Source organism: Panthera pardus, unplaced genomic scaffold, assembly GCF_024362965.1.
Source record: "Panthera pardus isolate Hobbes unplaced genomic scaffold, ASM2436296v1 HiC_scaffold_5, whole genome shotgun sequence".
Classification (NCBI taxonomy): domain Eukaryota; kingdom Metazoa; phylum Chordata; class Mammalia; order Carnivora; family Felidae; genus Panthera; species Panthera pardus.
The window spans coordinates 6,590,305-6,615,492 of record NW_026526980.1 but is presented as its reverse complement, the minus strand read 5'-3'; the positions used below and the strand labels follow the sequence as shown (position 1 = coordinate 6,615,492).

Below are 25,188 nucleotides of genomic sequence, written 5' to 3'. Positions count from 1 at the left end.
CTTGTTATCATGCCTCCTGTAGACTCAGGGTCTGGAGACTGAGTAGAGAACACTAGAGAAAGATCAGTGACGCTAGATGAACTTGGGCCTGGCCAACTCTGAGACCCCTTTCCTCATGTAGACTCAGGGTCTAGAGACTGAGTAGAGAACACTAGAGAAAGATCAGTGACTCTAGAGGAACTTGGGCCTGGCCAACTCTGAGACCCCTTCCCCCCCCCCTCCACCCCCAAGACAAGGCAGGATAAATAAAGATGCATTTAACAGGACAGGTGAAATTAGCCCAGTTTGGGTGGAAAAACAGCTTCCAAGCCCTTGCTTTTGACCCATCCTGAAATATTTCCTAAATGCATCAGACAACAATAAGCTGATATAAAGACAGGGGTGCTGACTGCCTCTAAATGCTGTCACGGGAATCATAATGGCTTTGTTTTTCACACGGGAGAGAAAAAAAAAGTTTATGCCTCAAATTAGTAGGTCTGTCATGTTCCAAATTGTTTGCCTTTCTAAAAATGGATGTTGACATGTAAACAGTTATTACCTAATGCAAGACCCAAAAATCTGCCTCTCTAAAAGCAACAACTGTGTAGTCAAGGGATCCTTAGCAGACTCGTGGGTCTAAGGCTCTCTCTGTGGATATGGGAATACAGTGCATCCCCTTCCCTTCCATGCTCCCCCCAGAGCTCAGGTTGTTTCTGAGCCACTGAGAACTAGTCAAACTCCCCTCATCAGAACCCTCAGCCCACAGAAAGATCTTTAGAGACCTAACCAGAGGGTGCTAGTTCCCAGCAAGATTTCTCTACTGTGGTGGTTTTCAAAGTGTGGTCTCCAGGCCAGCAGCATCCCCTGGGAACCTGGTGGCAATGTAACTCCTCGAGCCCAGCCCAAAGCCCAGTGAATCAGAAGCTCTAGGATGGAGCCCAGGGATTTGGGTTTTAACAATCCTCTGGGGGAGGCTGATGCTGCTCAAGGAGCTGAAATGTGAGAACCAGTGAGGGCCCACTGTTCCCTCCTTCCTGCTCACAGGCACATACTCATGACCTTCTACAGTCCCTTGTCTCCCACTTCATTGTCTTCTGTGTTCTCTATGCACCTGGCCCAGGCCACCGCCCACCTGGGTAATCGTAGGAGCCTCCGGGGGCGGCGGGGGAGGGGGGGGAGGGGGGGCTACCTCCAGGCCATTTGCCCCTAATCCCAGCTCCACTTGAAAACCAAAACTATCGTTCAAGAATGCAAAAATGGTACTGCCAGTATCCTGTCTAGAGCCCTGTGAGGACTTCTAATTTCCCCAGTCCAAGGTCACTAAACAGTTCTGCCTCCACCGCCTTGGGTCAGTGACATCCTCCCCACCGCCAAATCCAACAAAGCAAATGGAGTGAAAGCAGAAGGGAACAGAGTTTCTCATCTGTTCTGAAAAGAGCTACTCCCATCACACTCAGGTGGGAAATAACCTAGGCATGTGAGTCAGACGGATGCGGGTCCAAACTACAACGCCAGCACTTAGCAGCTGTGGACGTAAGCGAGACACCCTCCCTCAGACGCCCATGTCCTCATCGCTAAAGGGGAAGGACACTGCCTGCACGGCTGGGTCATCAGGGAATTTAGTGACAACATGATGCAAAGGGCCAGCACCCTGTCTGGCACATGGTAGGGAGTGAGGAGATGCTAGCTACCTCCTGGTCCAGCCACCCAGCTGGTTAAACTCACAGACTCCATGTAAAGGACTCCTGATTCTCCCCAGACCGCCTCAGGAAAGCTGAACAGAGCAAAAAGGCTAAATCATCCCCAAGACCTGGAGCCAAGAACCTGACTGTGTTTATCTCTGCCTCACAAGGTGTGTTTTCTCCCCTGCATTAATTCACCTTGTGTTTTGCTAGTTTGCTTGGGCTGCTTTCTGAAAAAAAAATAAAATAAAACATTTCCTGGATGTCTTACCTGGATGGTGTCTGATAGGGACATTTTCCTTCAGGCAATGAATATTGAGAAGGGGGGCGGGTAGCACCTTCTCCAACAGCCCAGAGCACAGATACATCTCACACACACACACACACACACACACACACACACACACACACACACGCACACACACACAAGAACACCTACATGCTGGAACTTAGACGGATTTCAGGTCCACCCAATGGGGACACACGTGTGGCACTGGGTCACACACAGACACCAGGACACTTTGTGCTTCCAATGATTAATGTCAAATGTGACAAGACCTAGACAAAAGAGCTAGAAAGAGCCGTACAGTACCTTTTGGTGACTTAAGCGTCGCCACTGCCCAGTCACCATCAGAACTTCCTAAAAAAATAACAATCGAGAGATGCTGATCTGCTGGCCGGCTTCTCGTGTTCGCTGCCCTCACCTGCTGCCGGCCCCAGCCGCAGCCTCCAAGGCAGGTGGGGAGCAGGCCTCAGGGGCCCCGGGAACAGGGCGAGAGACCAAACGGGCAAATGTGATTCTGTAGGCACTTCCTTCTGCAGCATCAAGATAACACCCAACAGAGGGTCAGAAGAAGTCCCTTGAAAAAGGCCTAGATGCTTTCAGTTACGTCAGGGAGAGAGAGATTTCTCAGGCAGTGAATCTGGCTCTAAATCTCAACCCTCTAAGAAAGAAAGGGAAATGTGAGTTGCATGAGGTCACTTTGGCTAATGACAACACTTGGTTGACAAGATACATTTGGATCCTGTTTTACTGCAATCCCTCTCCTGAAAAAGTTAGAGGGAAATCCAAGGTTGGGCCAGGCTCTGCAGTGACTGCAACTTTACAGGCTGGGTGGCAGGCACCCAAGGGGTAGGGACTGTCCATGCGCATAATCTGTGTTTGAAAATACTGATGGGGCGCCTGGGTGGCTCAGTCGGTTAAGCGTCCGACTTTGGTTCAGGTCATGATCTCAGGGTTTGTGAGTTTGAGCCCCACATGGGGCTCTCTGCCCTCAGCATGGAGCCTGCTTTGGATCCTCTGTCTCCCTCTCTCTCTCTGTCCCTCCCCTGACCCTCCCCCTCTCAAAAATAAAAACATTAAAAGAAAAAAGAAAAAAGAAAGAAAAATACTGTTGAATGAATGAATGAATGAATGAACGAACAAATTCAAGTTTCTCTGTGAGTCACTCTTCCTAAGGGAGGGAAATTCCCCTAAATGCTACAGGATTCAAGTTTGTTATTTAAGCATCACATAATGCTTGGAATTTTGTTTAGAAATCAGTTTCTCTAAGTTGAATTTCATTTCAGGTGTGCTGAATGAGCCCTGGGTGATGGTACTTTATTAAGAAAACTCCCTGGTAACCTCTTGTGTAAAGTAAAGAATGTTAAGAAGGGCAATGGCCACACCCTAAGCCTGTCTTTGTTAGACTTTCTCTGTAAGATTGGATTTTACTCAAAGGGGGGTAAACCTGCTCACGTGTCTGTGCAGCAGCCTCTGTCCATTGGCCAGAGGCCTCACCAATCAGTGTGTGCCATTGGCTCCCCGTTCCTTTCTTAAGAATCTACCTGAAAAGCCCAAGTTCTCAGCATTTTTGCACAATTTCCAGACAGACATCAGGCTGCCAGCTGAGAGGAGTTGCAGGGAACATTCTGTGTGATGTGAAAGATTACAGGGCACAGATCCGGTCTCATTTAAACATTTCTGGTTGGCCTCGTAGGCATGCCAAAGGACGCTCAGATTGCCACATTCCCCCTGCCGATATGAACTCAACACCCTCATTATTCACAACAGAGGGGAAACGAAGGGACAGGAGGGTGAAGAAGTTAAAATTAAGTTGAGACCCGCCCAGGTTCATTGACATCTGGAAATAGTGATGTGGCCCCAAATCTTCCTGTGTGGGTGGACACAAGACTGCCTGAGTCACTGAGTCACGGACGCCAAACAGGTCATTACCCCTAAGCCAAGTTCATCACTTGAAGACAGGAACCATGCCATGGTCACCCCTATCCCCACCTAAGGCAGGGCTTAGCTCTGGCAAGGTGGTAACAAGTTCTCTTTCATAAATCCACTGAAAATAAGGACACTTAATCAGGTGGCACACAGGCTTCCAAATATACACGTAAGGTCCCACTACATGCTTGGTGCCACTACCCCTGACATTAGATAAATATTTATTGGGTGGAAAAACTTCAACACTTATTAAAGGGGGATGAATCAAAGGCGGTGAGAGGAAACAAACGTGAGGTAACTTTCTGGGTGATGAAATATTTCTTATCCTTACTGGGATGTTTGTTATCCTTGAGTATGTGCCTTTCAACAATCATGCCACTGTAAAATTATGATCTGCAGATTTCACTACATATAAATTTTACCTTATCTGCAGTATACCTTAAATATATTATACCTCAATTATACTCAGCACCATGGGAAAACTTTAAACTTCAAACAAAGAAAGATAACTCAATATAAATAATCCTCCCTCCAAAAAAGAGGGAAAGGTGCTTCCCCATTTTTTTTTTTTTTTTTTTTTTTTTTTTTTTTTTTTGGTCTGGTTATAGCCTTCTGATGCCAGAAATTGCCCTCTGGAAGATGAAATCATGTCATGGAAAGAACACAGGATTCTGAATCAGGTAATCCTGAATGTGATTCTTGCCTCTGCCATTTACTGGAAGACACTGGGAAAATTGCTTAATTTCACCTGCCAAAATTGCTTAATTTCATCTGCCAAAGATTGGGAACAATACCTCCCTCAGAGGTATAGTGTTTTGAGACTTCAATGATGTTAGCCCTCTTCTTGCCATAACTTAAAAAAAAAAAAAATTAAACACGTAGAGGTCAATCCATGGTTGAGGTCTCATGCATCAGGTAGGTTTCTCATGCATGACTCATACAGCAAAACGAAAGAGGAAATTGCTGCCATGTTGAAGTGCATTGTTGTGGTTTTAAACAGTGCCATTGGAAAATGGAACAGGATTCTGGCAAGAGCCCCTTGTCTGTCAAATAGCAACAAAGAAGATATCTTCTTAATAAAATTTTAATGTAAAAATGAAGGCACCATGGCACTTTATCAATAATGCTGGTATGCCCTGTCTCTTTCTCTCACTGAGAAGCCAGGGTTGCAATGAAGCATCTAAAGGGCATGTAGGTCAATGAGAAAGAATGAAATCCTGCCATCTGCAGCAATGTGGATGGAACTGGAGGGTATTATGCTAAGTGACATAAGTCAGGCAGAGAAAGACAGATATCATATGTCTTCATTACTCATATGTGGAACTGGAGAAACTTAACAGAAGACCATGGGAGAGGGGAAGGGGGAAAAATTGTTACAGAGAGGGAGGGAGACAAACCATATGAGACTCTTAAATACAGAGCACAAACTGAGGTTGATGAGGGTGGGGGAGTGGGGGAGAGGGGGAAAATGGGGGATGGGCATTGAGGAGGGCACTTGTTGGGACGAGCACGGGGTGTTGTATGTAAGATAAATCATGGGAATCTACTCCCACAACCAAGAGCACACTGTATACACTGTATGTTAGCCAACTTGACAATAAATTATATTAAATAAATAAATAAGTAGATAAAATTATAAAATAATAAAATAAAATAAATGTGGTCAGGAGTTTAAGTCTTACGTGCCTAGAGGAAAAAACTGGACATGGGGCCAAGAGGCGATAAATGCTAATGCGTAGTCAATTTTCTGTATGCAAGGTCCATCAGAAATTACGTGAAAGTATGGTCTTTTTCCAGCTCTGGAGGCAGGAACCACCCCTCTCTGAACCAGCAGGTAAGCCTTCTGGACATTTTCCCAAACACCTCTGTCCTATCAACATTGCCTATGAAGAACCATAAAGTGGGTTCTTCACATCGTAACTACCCATCAAACTGGAGGCTCAAGCCAGGGAACTCGTGTGCTTAACGGAGACTTCAGGTTACATTTCGACTCAATCTACCACAAGACACACTTTTTGTCTTCAGTCTTGGTGGAGGATGTAACTACAATGTTTAAATCCGCAGTTGTAACTTAGGAAGGAGAGTCAGTTGGAGGAGACTAGGAATCTTTTTTTAATGGACTGTAGTAGCCATATGTCTGGATCTTTGTCATTCAGGAGACATGGGGCAGTAAAGAGGTTTGGCTGACTGCTGGTCCTTAGAACGGCTCAAAAACGTCATTTGCTGTTTTGCTTGCTTGTTTGTTTTATCAGATCCTCAGTGTGAGTTAGCTTCCTTGTATGTCTTTCCCATCAAACTGGAATAAACTCTCCCTCCCTCAAAATGACACCTGAGCCACTGCATGTTAATCAAGGCATCAGTATATCTTGGAGATCTGAGGAAAAATATGGCCAACAAACAACTCTGGTCTGGAGACTTTAATATGTTCCAGTATTACTGAGGTTGACTGTATGTCAGGCTAAACACATTCTGTGCAATGTATCACTGAATCTACCCAACAAACCATCAGCTCCGTATTGTTATTATCTCCATTTTACAGAGGGGTGAAACTGAGACCTGAGGAGGTTAAGTAATTTCAGAAAGAGCCTGAAAATATCTAGAGAGATCTTAAACTCCGTCCTGACCAGCGGCAGAGGCCATGCCATGTTCCACCATCTTGCTGATCATCTCATGCTCCTGACTTGATGTGGTACTCACCATACGCTCTAATTCACTAATTTTACAAAAACTTATTGGGAGCACTTGTAAGTTCCCAGCATGGTATTAGGTGCTGGGGATGCATTGATGAATGGGACAGACTTGGTTCATGCCTCAATGGGACCTACAATCAAGGGACACCAGATTAAATGTCTAAAATAAATGAATGAATGAATGAATGAATGAATGAAACAAATGATAATCCAACCCCATCATACCTCCTTGTACAAAATCTGATGAAGTTTAGCTGCTAACATTTCCCTAATGTGTGCTAATCTTTTGCTGACACTTGGGCAGTGAACCCCTTGGGAACAGAGAACATTGTGTACTCACATGCTATATCCCTGAATTGTAGAAAAAAAGAGCTCTCTTTAAACATTAATGAGTGTGTTGGGGTGCCTGGCAATCAATCAGTCAATCAAGCGTCTGACTTTGGCTCATGATCTCATGGTTCGCAGGTTCGAGCCCTGCATCAGGCTCTGTGCTGACGGCTCAGAGCCTGGAGCCTGCTTTGGATTCTGTGTCTCCCTCTCTCTCTGCGCCTCCTCCTTTCACACTCTCTTTCTCAAAAATAAATAAACACTAAAAAAATTTTTTAACACTAATGAGTGTGATTTCAACAAGCAAATAAAGTAAAATAAAATATAAAATAAAATAAAATAAAATAAAATAAAATAAAATAAAATAAAATAAAATAAAATAAATGTACCAACAGTTACCACTCTTTTCTCTCTGGAGTTGGCAGTGAATGGATGGGACATATTTAATGGCCCACAGTATTCTAATAACTAGAATGAGTAGAATTGTTTCATTTTCTATTTTAAAATTTCCTCGCTTTTCATTCCTCATTTTTCACATGAAGAAGCTGAGGTCAGAGAGTTTCAGTGACTGCATGAAACTACCCCATGTTCTGGATATTAAAGCCACCAAGAGAAATTTATTTTCCAGGGGTATTTTTGAACCTGGCAGTTAACCCTAAAGGCTGTCCAAGTCCTTCCTTCTTTACTGGGAATTTTTAGAAAATGCATCTGCTTATCGAAGGCTGCAGAACTCTCAAAGGAAAAAAATTTTTAAACAACTTCTCTCCTGGGTGGTAATGATTTTGCTAATGAAATGCATTTCATCATCCGCACACACATCATGGTGTGAATTATGCCTTAATAAAAAACCTTTCGAACAGCACTTAGCCCAGGATCTGCATTTCATTTGTGCAGGCAGATGCTGGACACGTGGGTAACCCATTGGGTCAGGCAGTCCTTTAATTTGCTCCTCCCTGGAGAGTCACAAGACCATCGGCGACTCAGGTAAAGTCTGTGAACTCCCACAACAACCAGAGAGGAAGGACAGAGAAGAAGAGGGGCACATCAACTATATCCAGGATGGAGGAGGGTTCTTTATGTAAGATCCTTCAGAGTTTTCTAGAAGATTAGGGGTACTTCCTTACAACTGAGCTATGATTGGACTCATGCCAAAGACAAGCGCAATCATTCATTCAGTAAACACTACAGAACTCCATCCTTTATGGAAGAAAGGGTTACTTAAGGAGGGCAAAACTGCAAATGGAATTCTAAATGCACTGTAGACATGTGCTATGGGCAGGATCTCTGTACAAATCTGGGGGAAAAATCAAGGAGCATTGTGGGAATATCCATCTATGATTCACCCAAATAACTACTGGGTTTGGAGGGGGAACAAGACACCAGGCCTAAGCTGAAGAAATAAGTTGTTTAGGGGAATGTAACCAGTTCAAAGGGAAAAGGATGTCTGGGTTGATTTTTTTTTTAATGCCAAAAGAAGAATCAAATGGAACTGGCAGATGCCACTTGTCACCTAAAGGCAAGGCTCAGGAAGGGGGCGGGGAGGGGCAGGGCACCACACAGTGTATGAAGGCTTCCACAGCTACATTGGTGTAGATGCCCTGACTCCTTCTCTCCTAGGCAACAGCCTGCAGCTCTTCCTCCTAATATTTGAGTCTACTTAAACACGCTCAGGATGCATATGCTGTGCAAACACGTGATCTGGAATGGGGGGAATCTGTGGTCACGGGGTGTGTATAAGGGCTGAGTTCGGTGCAGAAACTCAACATGCAACACAGGAACTGGTATATGAGTTCTCGCAGGGCTTGGGATTTGGAAAAACCTGTGTCAGTCTGCTCAGCCTGCGTCCTTGGGGTTAGAAATCTGGTCTGCCCATCTTTGAGGGACTCCATCTGGAAGCCCTAGGAGACGGGGAGACATGAATTCCTAAAGATATTTGTGATTCAAACGCTTACAGAGCTCCTAGTATGTTCCTGGCCCTCTGCCGAGCCACCAAGATGCTCTGTGCCTCCGATGTTTGGAGACCATGGTCACCTCCAGCATCACAGACACGTCACAGCGTCTGGGCTTTGGTTTCTGGTGTCCGTTTGTAATGGAATTAAGATATTGGACACAGGAATCAATCAGCAAACACCTCCCATCCCATCTCTGATGAGGGGCGTGGTTGCGAGGGAAGGAATGAAGACAAGTAGCTGATAATAAAAGCAAGCAGGTGGCCTGTGAGTCCATCTGCCCAAAGTGTGACTTTGCTGTGGCTGCTGCTTCCATCCGATAGAACTCCTGCCCACACGGTTCGTTCGGAAGCCCGGGACACCATCATACGTGACGCTCCCTCATGTGTGAGCTGAGGAAAGGGACTAACAGAGGAGCAAGGCCGGGGGAAGCTAGCAGCGGGAGGATAGGCTCTGGAGTAATAAAAATCCACAGGCTGCTTGATTTGGACCAAGGTAAAGGAGACCCCTTGAGTCTTAGTTTCCTGATCTGAAAACTGGGATAATAATTGTGCCCTCCTCTTTGGACCGCTGTGAGAAAAAGAGGCAGGATGTATAAAATGTCCCGTGCAATCGATAAGAACTTGATCAGAACTTAGCACAAGCTCCAGGCTGCGTGCCCAATCCAGAAGAGCAGAAGTGTTCCACTTACTGACTTCACAGAGACAGGGTGACTGCGGGGTGATGGATGCTACCTCCTACAGGGCAAGACACTCGGACACCGGGTGTCCTGGATTCTATGTCCTGGGGATTCACTAGGGCAGATGGTGGACGACGAAGGGGCTGAGGTGTCTGTGGGTCCAGATAAGCCTCCAGGTGCCCTCTGTCCCAGGAAACAGCCCCCACACGTGTCCCTTGCCCAACCCCCACCCTGGCTTGTCATAGGGAAAGCAACTGTTTCACAGTAACCTGGGCCCCAGGTAGAGACATCAAGAATATGTGTGAGAGAGACAGAGAGGGAGATAGAGAAAGAGATGGACAGACAGAGACACAGAGTTCAGGAGACGAGAAGAAGGAAAAGAAAACGAGAAGTAGAACGAAAGAGAGGAGCAGAAAAAACAGTTTGGGGGGGGGAGAGAAAAGTACAGAAAAGCAGGGGAGAAAGAGAACAGCACTTACCAACCGCCTTCAGGGAGGCATATTTGTTGAGCTCTTTGCCCGGCGGCTGCTGCTCGTAGGGGTTAGAGATCTGGCCCAGGCTGGGGTACGAATGCGGATGGCCCATCTGCTGGAGCAAAGGGGAGGTGGGCACCGCGTTGTTCATCTGCGTAGCATCTGCAAGCAAGATAACAGGGGGTGGTCACAGACGGGGCGGGACCTTCCTCCCATGCAAAGCAACCTACCCTCGCAGGGTCCCAAATGCCCCACCCTCCTGGGGACACGAGAGCGAGAGCAGCAGGGGATGGGTGAATAAAGGGCAATGGGTGGGCCTAGAACTTTTCATCTCCCCCTGAAATAGATGTGTTAAGGTCCCTACCATTGCAGGGGCTATTTCTGTTATTAAAACTATAGGGGTTCCCCGGGTGGCTCAGCTGGTTGAACGTCCAACTTTGGCTCAGGTCACGCTCTCACGGTTCGTGAGTTGGAGCCCCACATCGGGTTCGCAGAGCCCGCTTTAGATCCTCTGTCCCCCTCTCTGTCTGCCCCTCCCCCAATCTCGTGCTCTCGCTCAAAAATGAAGAAACATTAAAAAATAAACTATATACAGATGATTAACTTCAGTAACAGTCAAGGAAATGCAAGTCAGAACAATGACGAGAAGCCGTTCCTTCGCCAAGAAATTGGCAAACATTGAGTAAGAGGGGGGAGGTACACCGATAGTCGTAAAGATGTGGGAAGTTGTGTGGTCTCATCAACTCACAGTGGGCACGCAATTTGCCATATTTGCGGAAAGGAACATGACAGTGTGTCTTAGAATGTAAAGTGAGTGCATATTTTGACCAAACAATACCACTTCTAGGGAATGAGCCTACAGAAATGACATCAGAATACATGGATATTTGTTCAGAGATGTTCTCTGCACCATTGTCTATAAGGTGAAATATATGCACACACACAGAAACAACATGAGCTCCTAAAATTACAGGAATTCTTGGGGGCACCTGGATGGCCCATGTGACTCTTGATTTCAGCTCAGCTCATGATCCCAGGGTCATGGGATCGAGCCCTGAGTTGGGCTCTGCTTAGAGTATGGACCCTGCTTAAGATTCTCCTTCCCTCCCTCTCTCCCCCTCTGCCCCCTCCCCCACTTTCTCTCTTATCTTTCTCAAAAAAAATACATATGGGAATTATTAAATTATTGTACATTCATATTACATACACAATATGTACATGCATACAATGGGATATCATGCAGCTTAAAAAAAAGTGTTTAAAATCGAGTTAAACTCTGGGGCACCAGGGTGGCTCAGCCAGTTAAGTCCAGCTCTTGGATTCAGCTCAGGTCATGACCTCACAGTTTCACGAGTTCAAGCCCTGTATCAGGCTCTGCGCTGGCAACTTGGGATTCTCTCTCTCTCCCTCTTTCTGCCCATCCCACACTCGCACTGTCTCTGTCTCTCTCAAAATAAATAAATAAACTTAAAAAAAATCTTACAGAAAGATGTGTTAACTCTACACGTCAACCTGGATAGTTCCTTGGGGCTTATACTGTTAAGGAAGGAAAAAGAAAATGAGAAAGCAATGCAAATAATACAGCATTTTTGGTAAAGAAAATCTGCGTGTTGTAATTTGCAAAGACAGAAAAAAAATATGTAAAGACACATGAGCAGAATACTGACTACGTACAGGAAATGGAATTCACCTGGAGAGGTTCAAGAAGTCGGCTCCGAAGGAATATTCTCTGAGCTGAGACCCAGAAATCCAGATGTGAGTTAAATGTGGGAGGAGGTGGAGGGCAGTAGAAGCGTGTTCCGGGCACGTGCAGAAGAGGGGAGAGGGAGGAGGTGGGGCTGAACAGGCCTGCAGGGCTCACGATGCCTTGTGAAGGGTTTCTGTGTCACCCTGAGAGCAGTGGGAGGGAAGGGGCAAACTCAGATGAGGCACGGAGTCCAGAAGAGGGGGGTTATTGTTCAGTTTCAGGCAGGAAGTGGAGATTCTCTCCAGGTACATGAAGCACTCATGCAGATCCAGATAAACATGGCGGTGGATGCTGGTGCTGCTTTGAAAGATCCCCTTTACCTGGCATATGTGCCCATTTCCCAGCTGCTCTGGAGGGGACTCACAGCTCAGAGCTGGCCCTAGCACCCACTAAGTTATTCTCAGGAACCACCACCCTGGGTTTCGGGTGCTTCATGAACCTCACCCTCAACACCTGAGGTGGCTGGCCACCAGTGTCTGGCTGGCTGACACTAAGGTGCGCAGACCAGCCCCTTGCCTCAAGGTGTGGATAGCTTTATGGACCAATGGATATGCTCCAGAGCTCCCAGGGTTTGGAACAGGGGACAGCATTTTTTTGGGTAAAGGGACAAGACTGTAAATAATTCAGTCTTTATGGGCCACACAGTCTCATTAGGAATACTCTCAACTCCACCCTTGTATCAAGAAAGCAGACACAGACATTATGTCAAATAATTGGTGTGGTTGTATGTCAATAAAACTTAATTTATCAAAACAGGTAGCTGCTAGATTCGATTCAAGGGACATAATTTGACTAACCCTGGTCCAGACTTTACCTGAGACTGACACCCCCATCCGTGTGAGACTCCTTCATCTTACCTATTTTGTTTCTCTCACAACCTGAGAGGGGCGTGTGTGTGTGTGTGTGTGTGTGTGTGTGTGTGTGTGTGTGTGTTGAAGAGCACTCCCTCAGAGTATTATACACCTGAACCCCCTCTCTGAAGTGCTGCTTCTAGACAAGTCAACCCATGACTTCTCTACACGTTATACCCCATGACGTGTATGGAATGCTTGCCTTTAGAAACCAATAAACCCAAATGGAAAGAGGCAGGGATACCACAGCTGAGACACAGAGATAAGAACATTTTTATCACTGCACAAGCACACAACCCCAAATGCGTAATGGGGATGTGACCAAACATATGCCACGTCGCCCAGCCTCTGCTGGCATGTGAGAAAGTGGGTGTATCCTTCTGCCATAATAGCATTTTGGCTGTGATTCAGCTGGGTCCGGAAGGCTCAAGATAACAAAATAATGGAAATAGGCTGCATAAGGCATAGCGTTTGTTATGGTGTGGACCCCGAGATCGTCTGACATCTTCCTCTCCAGAGCCACCTGCTAGGGAGGTCAACTTCATCTCGGCACGTCAGGCCAGACATGTTTTGTGCCCAAATGCTGGTCTGGTGGGAGCACTTACTATAAACTCTCAATGTTTGCTGTTTTGGGGGGGGGGGGCGGCTCACACTGTATCTTTTTTAATGGACAGCTACTATTTTTGTGTCTTCAGAACCGCCACTTCCTTCTACATCCTGCTTCATCTGAATTTGGGTCATGTGATGAGCTGCCAATTACGGTGATTGTCTTAGTCTGGGTTTTCCCAGAAGTCACTGAAATAAGGATCCAAGTATGAGCATATCTGGGGGCTGCTCTCAGGAACACCGTAGAAAAGGAGTAAGGGTGGCACAAAAACAGACACTCAGATCAATGGAACAGAAGAGAGGACCCAGAAATGGACTCACAAACGTATGGACAACTAATCTTTGACAAAGCAGGAAAGAATATCCAATGAAATAAAGACTGTCTTTGCAGCAAGTGGTGCTGGCAACACTGAACTGCGACATGCAGAAGAATGAACCTGGACCACTTTCTTACACCATACACAAAAATAAACTCAAAATGGATGAAAGACCTAAATGTAAGACATGAAGCCATCTGAATCCTCGATGAGAAAGCAGGCAAAAACCTCTTTGACCTTGGGCACAGCAACTTCTTACTCAACATGTCTCTGGAGGCAAGGGAAACAAAAGCAAAAATGAACTACTGGGACCTCATCAAAATAAAATATTCTGCACAGCAAAGGAAACAATCAGCAAAACTAAAAGGCAACCAACAGAATGGGAGAAGATATTTGCAAACGACATATCAGATAAAGGGCTAGTAACCAAAATCTCTAAAGAACTTATCAAAATCAACACCCAAAAAACAAATAATCCAGTGAAGAAATGGGCAAAAGACATGAACAGACATTTTTCCAAAGAAGACATCCAGATGGCCAACTGACATATGAAAACATGCTCAACCTCAGTCATCACCAGGGAAACACAAATCAAAACCACAATGAGATACCTCCTCACACCTGTCAGAACAGCTAACGTTAACAACTCAGGCAACAACAGATGTTGGTGAGGATGTGGAGAAAGATGATCTCTTTTGCATTGTTGGTAGAATGCAAACCGGTGCAGCCACTCTGGAAAACAGTATGGAGGTTCCTCAAAAAATTAAAAATAGAACTACCCTATGACCCAGCAATTACACTACTAGGAATTCATCCCAGGGATACAGGTATGCTGTTTCGAAGGGACACATGCACCCCTATGTTTATAGCAGCACTATCTACAATAGGCAAAGTATGGAAAGAGCCCAAATATCCATAAATGGATGAATGGATAAAGAAGATGTGGTATATACATACTATGGAGTATTACTCGGCAATCAAAAAAAATGAATTCTTGCCAATTGCAACAACATGAATGGAACTAGAGGGTATTATGCTAAGCAAAATTAGTCATAGAAAGACAAAAATCATATGACTTGACTCATATGAGGTCTTTAAGAGACAAAACAGATGAACATAAGGGAAGGGGAAAAATTTTTTTAAAAAAGGGAGGGGGACAAAACAGAAGAGACTCATAAATATGGAGAACAAACAGAGGGTAACTGGAGGGGGTGTGGGGGGGATGGGCTAAATGGGTAAGGGGCATTAAGGAAACTACCCCTGAAATCATTGTTGCACTATATGCTAACTAACTTGGATATAAATTTAAAAAATGAAAGAAAATAAAGAAAAAAAGAAAAAAAAAAGAAAAGGAGTAAGGAAGCAAGAAAGGGACGGGAAAACAGACAAAGAGCACAATGCCAAGCAAGGGGCGATTCTAGTAAATGGAGTTTAATCCCACTTTGGAATGCTGGTAAATGATGTGGAATGCCTGTCTGAGAATTCTATCATTAAGCAAGCCCCTTAGTATTTATATACCAATTCCCATGAGTCATCAGTTGAGGGCTGCTTCTGGAAGACAGCAATGCCTCAGCATTTGCAACCCACCATGTTCATGGTCAGAGTGTGCTCTAGCAGGCAAAAAAACTCTTATTCAGACATGTAAGGGCTGGCAGTTGGATATCAGGCCAGTAACTCTCACTTCTGGCCACAGAAGTGAGCACGTGACCAAATCTGACAAATCACAATACCTCCTTCTTCCCACAGTGATTGGGCCAGAAGCAGGCACGTGATCTAGGCTGGACCAATCAGAATACTTCCCTGAATTTTTCTATTTGGAACCTTTGGATTCAAAAATCCAGGAAGCCATGGATTCGAGTTTGAACCTACCAAGTGGAGAAGGAGAATCTCTTTACTGTGAAGGAATAAGGACAACAGGAGCGAAGCAGCGAAGATAGGGAAGGCCCTCCCCTTTTTTTATGTTTATTCTTGAGAAAGAGAGAGAGAGAGCACACACAAGCGCGGAGGAGGGCTGCAGAGAGAGAGGGAGACACAGAATCTGAAGCAAGCTCCAGGCTATGAACTATCAGCACAGAGCCCGACTCGGGGCTCAAACTCATGAACTGTGAGATCACGACCTGAACTGAAGTTGATGCTTAACCGAGTGAGCCACCCAGATGCCCCAGGGAAGCCTCTTTCTAATAAGCTAGTATGCTTTGGGGTGTATCTCTTGCACTGTATAGTTTGGACTAGTGTAGATGTCTGGATTTCCTCTGGGAAATGGAACCAACCAGAGGGGAAGTTGCCCATGTGGATATAAAGCAAGGCCTGGGGCTGGTGTTAAGATGATAAAGGCATTGTTCCTGGGTATTCTACAGAAATATAGTAGAAATTTCAAACCGCAAGTGCCCTTACCAGTACATAGAGAATGCCCAAAGCTATTCATAAGCTAATTAACTAATGTCTTTATGGTGGTCGCCTTTTTTTTTTTTTTTTAACCCCTGGAAGTAGATCCCAAACATGAGCCTGTGTAGTTAAAGAGCTGGCCTCTCCCCAGCCCACTGTCCAGTGGGCCCTTTCTCCCATCTCCTTGCTCCCTTGGTTCTAGATCCCACCCACTATGCTCAACTTCCCAGGCCTGCCAGGAGAGATGCAAAACATGTCATTAAAGGAAAAAAAAATCTGTAGAGATGTTCCTCATCACTTGCGACAGCCTTTTATGTTATCCAACAGAATATTTAATATGTCATTATAAAGTATTTGCTGCTGGATGATATCTCCCAAGTCCTGAGCTACCTCAAGGACAGTGAGTAGTTACTTAATGTAAGTGGGCATGACCTAGATGGCCCACCAAAGGGATCCCTCACCAGCCCAAAGTCACATTCCTGCTATCCCATGTAGAACCCTGGGAAGACAGCCATTTTGTGCCTGCTTCCAGGCATCAAATATTCAGAAATATTGAAATCTAGGGGGCGCCGGGGTGGCTCAGTTGGTTATGCATCTGACTTCAGCTCAAGTCACAATCTCCTCATAGTCCGTCCTTGAGTTCAAGCCCCGCATCAGGCTCTGTGCTGACAGCTCAGAGCCTGGAGCCTTCTTCAGATTCTGTGTCTCCCTCTCTCTCTGGCCCTTCGATCGCACCCCCCTCGCTTGCACTCAGTCTCTCTCTCCCAAAAATAAATAAATAAACAAACAAATAAATAAATAAATAAATAAACAAACAAACCAACCAACCAACCTAAAAATAAAAGGCACATACTTAAAAAAAGAAATCTGGTCTCAGGGCAGCAACAAAAAATTATTAAACGCAGGTGTGACTGGATTTTTTTTAAATGTTATTTTCATTTTACTGAACAGGAAGATGGAAAAGAGCTGGCCACCTAGGTTCCCTGGGAGTTTTCTACAAATATATCCAGCTAAGGAGGAGATACCTAAGTGTAGATGCGAAGGAAGCCCAGTTTGGCATCCAACCAAAATAGAACAATAGGGTGAGGGAAGCACAAAGAGTGAGATCTGGGTTATAATCTGCAAATCCTGTCCTTGACAAGAGAGAGAAGAAAAATAAAAGACATAGATACATAGACAGATAGATAGACAGAATGTAGGTATACATGTATATGCATATGTATGCGCTTTTTAAATATTCATTTATTTTGAGAAAGAGATGGCGGGGGGGCATGGAAGGGCAGAGAGAGAGGGAGAGAGAGAGAATTCCAAGCAGGCTCTGTGCTGAGATCGACGTGGGGCTTGATCTCATGAACTGTGGGATCATGACCTGAGCTGAAATCAAGAGTCAGATACCTAACTGACCAAGCTACCCAGGCACCCCATACATATGTATGTATTTTATGTATGTAGGTATATGTACGCATACATATATATTACTTATGATATATATGTTGATATGTCTATCTCATTTGATTTGCATAGTCATAACCATAGAGAGAATCCAGTTGAACCAACTCTGTCTTGCTCTCAGCCAGATGGTTTCTTTTATAGACCAACTTTGGCCCCAGAGATACCGTTCTAAGTACTTCATACCCCGTGCCGTAAGAAAAACTCTTTGCCGCATTACAGTTTTGCAACTCATCCTGACCCTTATAAACAGCCAACGAGAACTTTCTGTTCTGGGATGCTGTTTTCAGTCAAGACCCTCGGTCAACAAACAAGAAGCTGATGATGTCCCTGTGCTCTCCTTCCTGAGACAGAAGAGGGGCCTTATGTATTAAACAACCGTTTTCAAAGAAGGGTAAGATAGAGCTACTCTAATTGGAAACCTCTGGCTGACTTGCCCCCAGGTAACCGCTGTGGAAATACCATTATACGTGGTATATCTTAGCCACTAAACAGAAAGGAGATAGATGTCATTCAGACAGGGTCATTTAAGGTAAAAACGCTCCGCGGCAAACGCTAGGATGATGCTGTGGGTTTCTCAGTGTAGAACAGACAAATAACAACTATCAGAAACTGGACCAATGTGGCTCCTATTGGAAGCAAAGCGACACAAGCCAGTCTTTCATGGCACATCACAAGGAAACAGCTGAGAAAGGCACAAGACAGTCAAATGGTGTTGTTTTGTGGAGCATGCATTATATGCCAGTCATTGGTAAAGAATTTCTCATGCACTTTAATTCCCATATCAACCCTATGAGGTAGAGAGCTGCGGACAAAATATCTTTTAAAATAAGGTTTTCGAGGCGTGCCTGGTTGGCTCGGTCGGTTAAAAGTCCAACTTCAGCTCAGGTCAGGATCTTATGGTTCGTGAGTTCAAGCCCCGCATCAGGCTCTGTGCTGCCAGCTCGGAGCCTGGAGACTGCTTTGGATTCTGTGTCTCCCTCTCTCTCTCTCTCTCTCTCTAACCCTTCCCTGCTCATTCTCTCTCTGTCTCTCTCTCTTTCTCTCTCTCAAATAAACGTGTGAAAAGTTAAAAAAAATAAAGTTTTTGTTGTAAAACAATCTTAAGAATTATAAAACTATTGCAGAGATGCCATCAGGAGGTCCCACATATACCCCAGATCCAGTTTCCCCTGATAGTAACAGCGTGTGTCGTGTAGTGCATGTGTTACAAATAATGAACTGATTTGATAAATTACCATCAACACAAGTCCACACTTTCTTCACATGTCCTCAGTTTTTACCTAATGTCCTTTTTCTGTTCCAGAATCTCATCCAATTACCACATTAAAGTGAGTCCCTCATGTTTCCTTAGGTATCTCGTGGCGGTTAGTTTCTTTGACTTTCCTTGTTTTTGATGACTGTGACAGTTTTGGGGAGTACCAGCCAGGTATTTTGTAGAATGGCCCTTGAGAGGAATCTGTCTGATGCTTTTCTCATGACCAGACTGAGGCTGTGGGTTTGGGGGAAGGGAACTGTAGAGATAAAGTGACATTCTCATCATAACCTATCAAGGATACATACTATGATGCCTTACCACTGTTGATGTTAACCTTGATCACCTGCCTGAGGTAGCGTCCATCAAGCTTGTCCACTGTAAAGTTGTTCTACTTTTTTCTTTTTCCATGCTATCCTCTATAAGCCACTTTGCACAACCCACATTTCAGGAGTGGGGAGTTACATTTGACCTCCTCGAGTAAAGAGTATCTACATAAATTATTTAGAATTCTTCAATGTAGGAGATTTGTCTCTTTTCCCACACTTGATTATTCAACCATTTATTTATATCAGTGTGGACACATAGATATGTATGTTATTACTTTGGGTTATAAACCAATACCATGTTGTTTTTTGCTCAAACTGTTCCAGGTCCAGTCATTGGAAACTCTTTCAGTTGGCTCCTGTGTCTCCTTTTTCAGACCCCCACCCCCTGCTCTCTAGCAATATGAGATGCTCCACGTTCATCTTGTATATTCCCTGTCTAGGGCTAGAATCAGCCATCTCTCCAAGGAGCCCTGGTTCTTTTCATTGTAGAATGGTGTTAGCAACCAAGATCTGGGTGCTTCTGGTCTCTCTCTCTCTCTCTCTCTCTCTCTGCGGACAGAGTACGGAAAACTATGTGTATGTCCTAACTCATAAACTCCGGGATCTACAAATATTTATATATGTAACCATCTGTATCTACCTTAAGCCAAACACATGCATCCTGCTCTCTCCAGCTCTAATCCATGATCCATGGATCATTCTAGGCTCCTCCCCTTCTTTATTTGTAATCTTTCACCTCAACGAGAAACATGGCTCCCATCATCCGCCATCCATTGACTGAGTTGTTAAGTCCAATATCCATGTCTAGCAATACCAGAATCATTATCCCATATCCCCATGGGAAACAACTTTATCAATTACAGCACAGTCTAAGGACAATGGATTTTTCAAGTTATTAAAGTGTTTTTCTCTTTTTGTCTTCCTAAGAGCATCATGGCCCATGGCATCCACATGCCTGGGTAATGCTGGGGAATTGGGATTTATTACAGAAGGACCACAAAGAAAAATAATCATTATGGATGGCATCAATCAATGATGGACATGGTGAAGATACACTTACATACATGATACGCACAGAGGTGTTATTAGGTACGAGGCACTATTCTGTATACGAACTAATCCAGTCACTCCAAGAATCTCTGTGAGATACTATTATTAACCCCACTTTGCAGAGGAGGAAACCAAGACAGAGAGAGGCTTTGTAACTTGCCCAAAGTTATACCATTTATATACAGCAGAGCTATGCTGTGTTCCTGGCCATCTGCCTCTAGAATCTGCGTTCTTGACCACTTCCTTTTGGCTTTAAGGGAGTTAAATTCAAATGTTTGACATTCAAAAAATTATTTTGTAGCCAGACAATACAATTTTAAGTCATGTGACTGACTTTGGAAAGTGGTAGGTTTTTATTCCTTTCTCACCACTCTTTGTTTTTCTTTCTTTTTTTTTTTTCTTAGTTTTTAAAGTTTTATTTTGAATTCCGGACAGTTGATGTATATTAGTTTCAGGTGTGCAATACAGTGATTCAACCCTTCCATATATCACCCAATGGCCATCACAAGTGCACTCCTTAATCCCTGTGACCTGTTTCACCCAACCCCCTAGACACTGTCCCTCTGGTAACCATCAGTTTGTACTCTATGGTTAAGACTCTGTTTCTTGGTTTGGCTCTCTCTTTCTCTTTTTTCCCCTGCCTTTGATTGTTTTTGTTGGTTTCTTAAATGCCACATGAGTGAAATCATATGGCATTTGTCTTTCTCTAGGCTAACTTAGTTCATTTAGCATAATATACTCTAGGTCCATTTATATTGTCACAAATGACAAGATTTCATTCTTTCTAATGGCTGAATAATATCCCATTACACACATTCACACACCTCACTTCTTCTTTATCCATTCATCTATCAATGGGCACTTGGGCTGCTTCCATAATTTGGGCACTGTAAATAATGCTGCAATAAACATAGGGGACCATGTATGCCTGTAAATCAGTGTATCCCTTTGAAATAGCCAATAGTGCAATTATTGGATTGTAGGGTAGTTCTATGTCTAACATTTTGAGGAACTTCCATACCTTTCTCTCTGCTCTTCAGCATATGGAGGTCTGGACTTGGTAGATAAGACCACAGAGTTTTTGTCAAGGGTAGACCAGGGAAGAAATGGGATAAGAAGCCTGCCTTCTCTGATTCTAGGGAATTGAGAAAATGAAAAGGAGAGAGAGAGATGAAAGAATGTCACTCAACTTTCTCTCTTTGGTCTTCAGACCCAGGTTGGGATGGAGAATGATGGATGAGGAAAATGCTGACGGCAGGGATCTCTTGTCTCACTCTGGGAGGATCTCACAGGGAAGAAGTGCTAAGCTGTCAGGGGGTAGCTGAGCCAGTTAAGAAATGGAGTGGTATGATCTGACTACCAGATGCCTAAATTGACCTTCCTCAATGACCCTCACATCCCATAGCGCTTGAGGGCAGGAATCTCGCCAGAGAACCTCTCATTGTAGGGCAGGGGGGTTCCACACATAGATCGTTTCCTTCCACTTGATTCTACTCTCCTTTCTCTCCCAAGCAAGATAGTTAGCACGGGCCAACTCAGACAGAAGTCACACACCCACAAAGGCCAAATAGAAAAGCACGTTAACCACATAAAAAACAGATTTCTCTGCCTATCACAATCCTGTTTTACATACAAGGAAATCAAAGCCCAGAGAGATTGAGGTGCTTGCCCAGAGTCACACAGTATGTTAGTAACTATCAGGATTTGATCCCAGCTTTGTCAGATGGCAGAACAGGTGTTTCCTCCATTAAGTTAGGCTGCCCCTAGCTGGGACTAGAAGAAACTACTGTCTCAGCATGGAGCCTCCTCTATGGGGAGAGACTCTTGGGTCTTAAGTATCTTCCCTCTTTTTTAAAGAAAAAAATTTTAACATTTATCTATTTTTGAGAGACAGAGCATAAGAGGGGGGGATGCAGAGAGAGGGAGACACAGAATCCAAAGTAGGCTCCAGGCTCTGAGTTCTCAGAACAGAGCCCAACGCAGGGCTTGAACCCATTAACTGTGAGATCATTACCTTAAATGAAGTCGGACACTTAACCAACTGAGCTACCCAGGCATCACAAGTATCTTCCCTCTTGTAAAATTTCCCACTCAGACCCGTAAACCTCTAGCCAGATCTTGTGTCTTTTTGCTTCCCTTTCTACCAGAGAATGGAACTTGTGTTATACCCAAGGAGTGAGCAGGCCTCCCCACCCCCTGCCCATCCTGAGAATCCCTTACTGCCTTGTGGAATGTGCCTGTGCTCTGACCTCTCCAACTTGCTCACCCATCCATCCCCCCTCATATATTTGAGTGTCTGCGGTGGGCCAGGCATTGAACTTGGCAGACAAGTCCTAGCTCTTGTACCACTTACTAAATAGAGGAACTAATTAGGGAAACATTTCCCAAGGTTTTTTCAACACCCATGAGGTTGCCTGGCCTGCGAGGCCATGTTGGTCCTGACCAGCATTGTACTTCAGATGAACCCCATGCTCCCCAACACATTCTCTGTGCCTCCTCATAATGACTCGACATAATGAAAAAGGAATGGAATTCTGACTCAGTCAGCTCTTGGCTCAAATTCTGGCTCTTCCCTTTCCCAATAGCATCACTGGGTATGTTATCATGCCTGTCTGAGCCTCAGTCTTCTCAGCTCTATAATAGGGACATAAAAGCATCCTCTTGGGCGCGGGGGACTTCATGGAGACTGCATGTACACAATCCTCAGCATTGCCCCTGAAATAGAGTAACCATCCCACATATTCTAGCCAAAGCTTTATTGCCTCCAATTGTCCAGTAAACAAAGAAAACATGATGGGGTGGCCACAGAAAGAGAGTGGTCCTCTCTTGACTCAGGATTCCTGGACATGTTCCCGATCATTCAGTTGACTCGGAAAAGGACAAATGAGAGAGAATAGGCAAGAGATGTTCCTGCGGGGGGCCAGTTGCACCGGTAATTCTCTTAACAACAACAAAAAAGAGAATGCATGTTCATAAATCATAGCAGAGCTCTGGCTTTTAGCTCTGTTTTCCTTTCTATCATTCCCAAACCTTTATGCCCAGTATCCTTTTAAAGAGAAAAACCCGAAAATTACAGTTTGAAACACCATGTAGATTTTTCTATGGCCGTAAGCAAGCAAAAAAAAAAAAAAAAAAAAAATCAAATCAAATCCAACTCAAAATTACCCCGAATTTGCCAAAAAAGAACATAGCAGGTGAGCCTCTCACCAGAAAAGGTTTATGTAGAACGAGAATTAAATCCATCTTATTGAAATTCGGTGGCAGAGAGACCAGCAGGGATTTGCAATGGAGGGAAAAAAATGCACATATATCATTGTAAAACCTTTGGTAAATGAGGCATTTGTGGTGCCCATGGGTTTATACCTCTAAGCATGCAAAACATTTTTTTCTTATTTTGACCATTTGGGATGGGACTATTTTAAAAGTGGAGTTGTTAAATATTTGTTTAATGTTCCTTTTGCCAGTTTTTATGCAGGCCCTGGCGGGGGAGGGGACAGCAGAGATTCATTTCAAATCTCAGGTTGTGCCCCAAGGAGATGACAGTCTAGGATAGGAGGCAGAACAAGAACAACGCAAGGGACACAGAGGACCGTTAAGACCAGCATGGTTAGGTGCGCCTGGGTCACTCGGTTGAGCATCTGACTCTTGATTTCAGCTCAGGTCATGATCTCAGGGTTTGGGAGATCACCCCCCATGTAGGGCTCTGTGCTGACAGTGTGGAGCCTGCTTGGGATTCTCTCTCTCTGCCCCTCCCCTGCTCTCTCTCTTTACATATATAATTATATAAATATAATAAATAAACTTTATACACACACACACACACACACACACACACACACACACACACATATGCATAAAGACTAGTATGGTCTTTATAGACCAGTACAGTGCCATAATACAGCAAAACACAGAGTCCCATGACAGCGCAAGGGACAGGGTACCTCGCTCAGTTTTAGAAGGAAGAAGACCTTCATCTACACTTTGAGAAAGAGAGATTGTCAAAGACAGTAACTAGAGGACCATGTTGGAAATAGCATCAGGAGCACAATCTAGAAACTACCATTTACTGGTATTGCTTCTGCAATGGGACATCTCCAAGGTGGGTTAATTCACCACCAATAGCTTAGCATCATTATAATACCAACATCTGCTTATGTGAACAGCAGCCATTCCCCAAGGTCAAGTTCATGAGCCCATCTAATGGTGTATATGCCCCTTCCTTCAATAGCCCAGGGAGCCATAGTTGCTTCTTTTTTGCTCCTTGTACTCTTCCCCTCCCCCGGCAACCTTCTCCTTCCAATTCCACCTCTATTTAGTACTTTTCTTTTCCCTTCCACCATGGCTAGTCTTTGACCAGCTGCATGGTGAGCTGCGGCCTGTCCTCTTGGACTTCATTATTTCTAGTCCAAATGTGTTGTGGGATTAGAAACTAATCCCAAAGGGTGCCTGGGTGGCTCAGTTGACCTGGTTTCAACTCAGGTCATGATTTCATGGTTCGTGAGATGGAGCCCCATGCTGGGCTCCACAATGAGCATGGAATCTGCTTGGGATTCTCTCTCTCTGCCCCTCCCCTGCTTGTGCGCTCTCGCTCTCTCTCTCTCTCTCTGTCTCCCTCTCAAAAATAAATAAATAAGCATTAAAAAACAAAAGAAACTAGAGGGGCATCTGGGTGGCTCAGTTGGTTAAGTTCTGCCTTTGGCTCAGGTCATGATCTCACAGTTTGTAGGTTTGAGCCCCCTGTCGGGCTCTGTGCTAACAGCTCAGAGCCTGGAGTCTTCTTCAGATTCTGTGTCTCCCTCTCTCTCTCTGCCCCTCCCCCACTCACCTTCTGTCTCTCTCTCAAAAATGAAGAAACATTTTAAAAAATTTAAAAAAAGAGAGAAACTAGATACCCAAGCTTGTTAGAATGGATGGTAAAATAACAACCATATGTAAAAATACTATTTGCTTCTGCAAAATGCTCTCCTTTTTCCCTACATCTTTCCCAAGGTGACTGTGAATCATCTTTCCAGGGTCAGCTTATACATCACAGCTTCCAGGGGACCTTCCTGACCCCATCCAATCGTAAATACTCCTGCACCTCTCGTCTGCTAGGGCCACCATAACCACAGAATAGGGCTTTAACAAGAAAAATGTAACGTCTTGCAGTTCTAGGGGCTGAAAGTCTAAGTTCAAGGTGTCAGCAAGCCTGGTTCCTTCTGAGGTGAT

General features: G+C 44.5%; 1 protein-coding gene across 3 annotated transcripts in view; it reads right to left on the bottom strand.

Annotated features, from left to right (window-relative positions):
* SHISA9 (shisa family member 9) overlaps window positions 1-25,188 on the bottom strand; it is a 416,491-nt gene that overhangs the window by 155,459 nt on the left and 235,844 nt on the right. For 2 of the 3 annotated variants that reach the window (XM_053894347.1, XM_019468623.2), the window contains exon 3: window positions 9,998-10,153. In XM_053894347.1, the coding sequence (XP_053750322.1) occupies window positions 9,998-10,153 (156 nt within the window). Of the gene's footprint in view, window positions 1-2,253; window positions 2,302-9,997; window positions 10,154-25,188 lie in introns of all 3 variants that reach the window. The other variant, XM_019468624.2, reaches the window with a different exon arrangement.